At 41.9% G+C, this 3403-nt stretch overlaps 1 protein-coding gene across 4 annotated transcripts in view; it reads left to right on the top strand.

The window, feature by feature from the left end:
* Window positions 1-3403, top strand: part of LOC104740207 (ABC transporter G family member 35-like) — a 7173-nt gene that overhangs the window by 1295 nt on the left and 2475 nt on the right. The window contains exons 2-9 of one of the 4 annotated variants that reach the window (XM_010460741.2): window positions 74-643; window positions 734-864; window positions 1030-1422; window positions 1508-2377; window positions 2466-2619; window positions 2708-2767; window positions 2857-2963; window positions 3042-3380. In XM_010460741.2, the coding sequence (XP_010459043.1) occupies window positions 74-643; window positions 734-864; window positions 1030-1422; window positions 1508-2377; window positions 2466-2619; window positions 2708-2767; window positions 2857-2963; window positions 3042-3380 (2624 nt within the window). Of the gene's footprint in view, window positions 1-57; window positions 644-733; window positions 865-1029; window positions 1423-1507; window positions 2378-2465; window positions 2620-2707; window positions 2768-2856; window positions 2964-3041 lie in introns of all 4 variants that reach the window. The other 3 variants (XM_010460740.2, XM_019235251.1, XM_010460738.2) reach the window with 3 other exon arrangements.

Raw genomic sequence — 3403 nt, 5'->3', positions numbered from 1 at the left:
CGTCTCCGCACCAGTCTCATGCCCGAGCTCGGCGAAGAAGACGTCTACGGTAACCAAATCCTCAACAAAGAAGTTGACGTCACGAAGCTCGACGGCGAAGAACGTCAGAAGTTCATCGACATGGTCTTCAAAGTAGCCGAGCAGGACAACGAACGGATCTTGACCAAGCTCAGAAACAGGATCGACCGTGTCGGGATCCAACTTCCGACAGTGGAAGTGAGGTACGACAACTTGACTGTGAGAGCTGACTGTTACACCGGCGATAGATCTCTCCCTTCGCTTTTAAACACGGTGAGGAACATGGGAGAAACTGCTCTGGCCATGATCGGAATCAGGCTTGCCAAGAAAGCACAACTCACTATTCTCAAAGATGTTTCTGGTATCGTCAAACCTTCAAGGATGACACTTTTGTTGGGTCCTCCTTCTTCCGGGAAGACTACGCTTTTGCTGGCTCTTGCCGGTAAACTCGACAAGTCTCTTGACGTCACTGGAGAGGTAACCTATAATGGTTACCACCTCAACGAGTTTGTTCCCATCAAAACCTCTGCTTACATTAGCCAGAACGATCTTCATGTTGGTATCATGACTGTTAAGGAAACTCTTGATTTCTCTGCTAGGTGTCAAGGTGTTGGTACTCGTTACGGTATGTTCTGATTCAACTAAAGTTACTACTTTTTTTGTCTTTTTTGGTTTTTATGGTCGATTGAGTAATCTTACCTTTAATGGATGGCAGACCTTCTAAATGAGTTGGCAAGAAGAGAAAAGGACGCTGGGATTTTCCCGGAAGCTGATGTTGATTTGTTCATGAAGGCCTCTGCTGCTCAAGGCGTCAAGAGTAGTCTCATCACTGATTATACTCTCAAAGTCAGCCCCTCTCAACCTTAAAAGCCTTTTACTTTTTACTTACAAGTTACAGAGCATGCATATATAGGGTGTTATTGGTTTTTATGATAATTCAACTTAGCATATTATTGTTCAAGTAGACTGGTTATGTTACAGTGTACTTATAAAGTTTTTTGATGGAAACAGATTCTGGGGCTTGACATTTGCAAGGACACTATAGTTGGAGATGACATGATGAGAGGTATTTCAGGAGGTCAGAAGAAGCGTGTGACAACTGGAGAGATGATCGTTGGACCGACTAAGACTCTGTTCATGGATGAGATATCCACCGGGCTTGACAGCTCCACCACTTTCCAAATCGTGAAGTGCTTGCAACAGATTGTTCACCTCACAGAAGCCACTGTGCTCATATCTCTTCTCCAGCCTGCTCCTGAGACGTTTGATCTGTTTGATGATATAATCCTATTGTCGGAGGGTCAAATTGTGTACCAGGGACCTAGAGACCACGTCCTAGAGTTCTTTGAGGGGTTTGGGTTCAAATGCCCTGAAAGAAAAGGAACAGCTGACTTCTTGCAAGAGGTAAATACATATATAGATATGTTTATTTTGGTATAAATATTTTGATCCTTAAATGACTCACAAATTACATTTACGTATGGAACAGGTTACATCTAAGAAAGATCAACAGCAGTATTGGGTTGATCCAAACAGACCCTATAGATTCATCCCAGTGTCTGAGTTCGCCAGCAGCTTTAAGACATTCCATGTTGGATCTAAACTATATAACGATCTATCAGTACCGTTCGACAAGTCTAAAAGCCACAAAGCAGCTCTAGTGTTTGACAAATACTCAATGAAGAAAACAGAGCTTCTCAAAAGCTGTTGGGACAAAGAGTGGATGCTCATGAAACGAAACTCCTTCTTCTATATCTTCAAAACCGTCCAGATCATCATCATTGCCGCAATCACTTCAACCCTTTTCCTTAGAACCGAAATGCACACAAGGAACGAGGTCGACGCCAACATCTACATCGGATCACTCCTATTTGCTATGATCGTGAACATGTTTAACGGTCTTGCGGAGATGGCCATGACGATCCAGAGACTTCCCGTGTTCTACAAGCAAAGGGATCTTTTGTTTCATCCACCATGGACATTCACGCTTCCCACTTTCTTGTTAGGGATTCCAATCTCCATCTTTGAGTCTACAGCGTGGATGGTGGTGACATATTACTCTATAGGATATGCACCCGAAGCTACCCGATTCTTCAAACAGTTCTTGATTATTTTCTTGATCCAACAAATGGCTTCCGGGATATTCAGGTTCATTGCATCTACATGTAGAACCATGACCATTGCTAATACTGGGGGTGTGCTCGTTCTACTAGTTGTGTTCTTGACTGGAGGTTTCCTTCTTCCTCGAGGTGAGATTCCGGTTTGGTGGAGATGGGCTTACTGGGTGTCCCCTCTTTCTTACGCTTTCAATGGTCTCACCGTCAATGAAATGTTTGATTCTAGATGGATGAATAAAATGGTAAATTCTTCATCATTTTTTTCTTTTCTCCCAAAGTCCTCACCAGCTTTTACTTGTAGCTAATAAAATTTGTGGTGAAAAATTGCAGTCTGCTGACAATAGAACGAAGTTGGGATCAAGTGTGCTTAATATGTGGGATGTATTTGATGACAAGAACTGGTACTGGATATCAGTTGGAGGCTTGCTTGCTTTTACTGTCGTCTTCAACGGATTCTTTACACTGGCACTTACTTATCTAGACCGTAAGTTTCTTTTTTTGTTTGATTCTGTTTTTTTTCCTCACCGGTTCAAAAATACTAATGTGTCTTCGATGTATGTATTGACCAACAGCCCTTGGGAAAGCACAAGCTATAATTCCAAAAGAAGAAGACGAAGAGGCTGCAGCCAAAAGTAAGTATTCCTTGTTTACATCTTGAATAGTCATTATACAAAACCAAGAAAAATAAATATTAAGAATTTACTCTTATATGGTAAAACAGAGGAGGTTGAGATGAAGAGTGCAAACAACAAGAAAGGAATGGTTCTTCCTTTTACTCCTCTAGCTATGTCATTTGACGACGTTAAATACTTTGTTGACATGCCTGCGGTAATCCTTTGAAAACTAGTTAACCTTATTATTATTATTAACGAAAAGAAACTCATACAGAACTATTGGATGGTGCAGGAAATGAGGGAACAAGGAGTTCAAGAAACCAGGCTACAACTTCTAAAAGGAATAACAAGCGCGTTTAGGCCAGGAGTGTTGACAGCGTTAATGGGGGTGAGCGGTGCGGGCAAGACAACTTTGATGGACGTTTTGGCCGGAAGGAAGACAGGAGGATACATAGAAGGAGATGTTAGAGTATCTGGATTCCCAAAGAAACAAGAGACATTTGCTAGAATCTCTGGTTACTGTGAACAAACAGACATTCACTCTCCACAAGTTACAGTAAGAGAATCACTTATCTTCTCTGCCTTCCTTCGCCTTGCTAAGGACGTAAGCAAAGAGGATAAAATGATGTTTGTGGATCAAGTGATGGAATTAGT

The sequence above is a fragment of the Camelina sativa genome, chromosome 14 (assembly GCF_000633955.1).
Source record: "Camelina sativa cultivar DH55 chromosome 14, Cs, whole genome shotgun sequence".
Lineage (NCBI taxonomy): Eukaryota > Viridiplantae > Streptophyta > Magnoliopsida > Brassicales > Brassicaceae > Camelina > Camelina sativa.
Note: the sequence above shows the minus strand (reverse complement) of the source record. Positions and strands in the feature narration are given on the sequence as shown.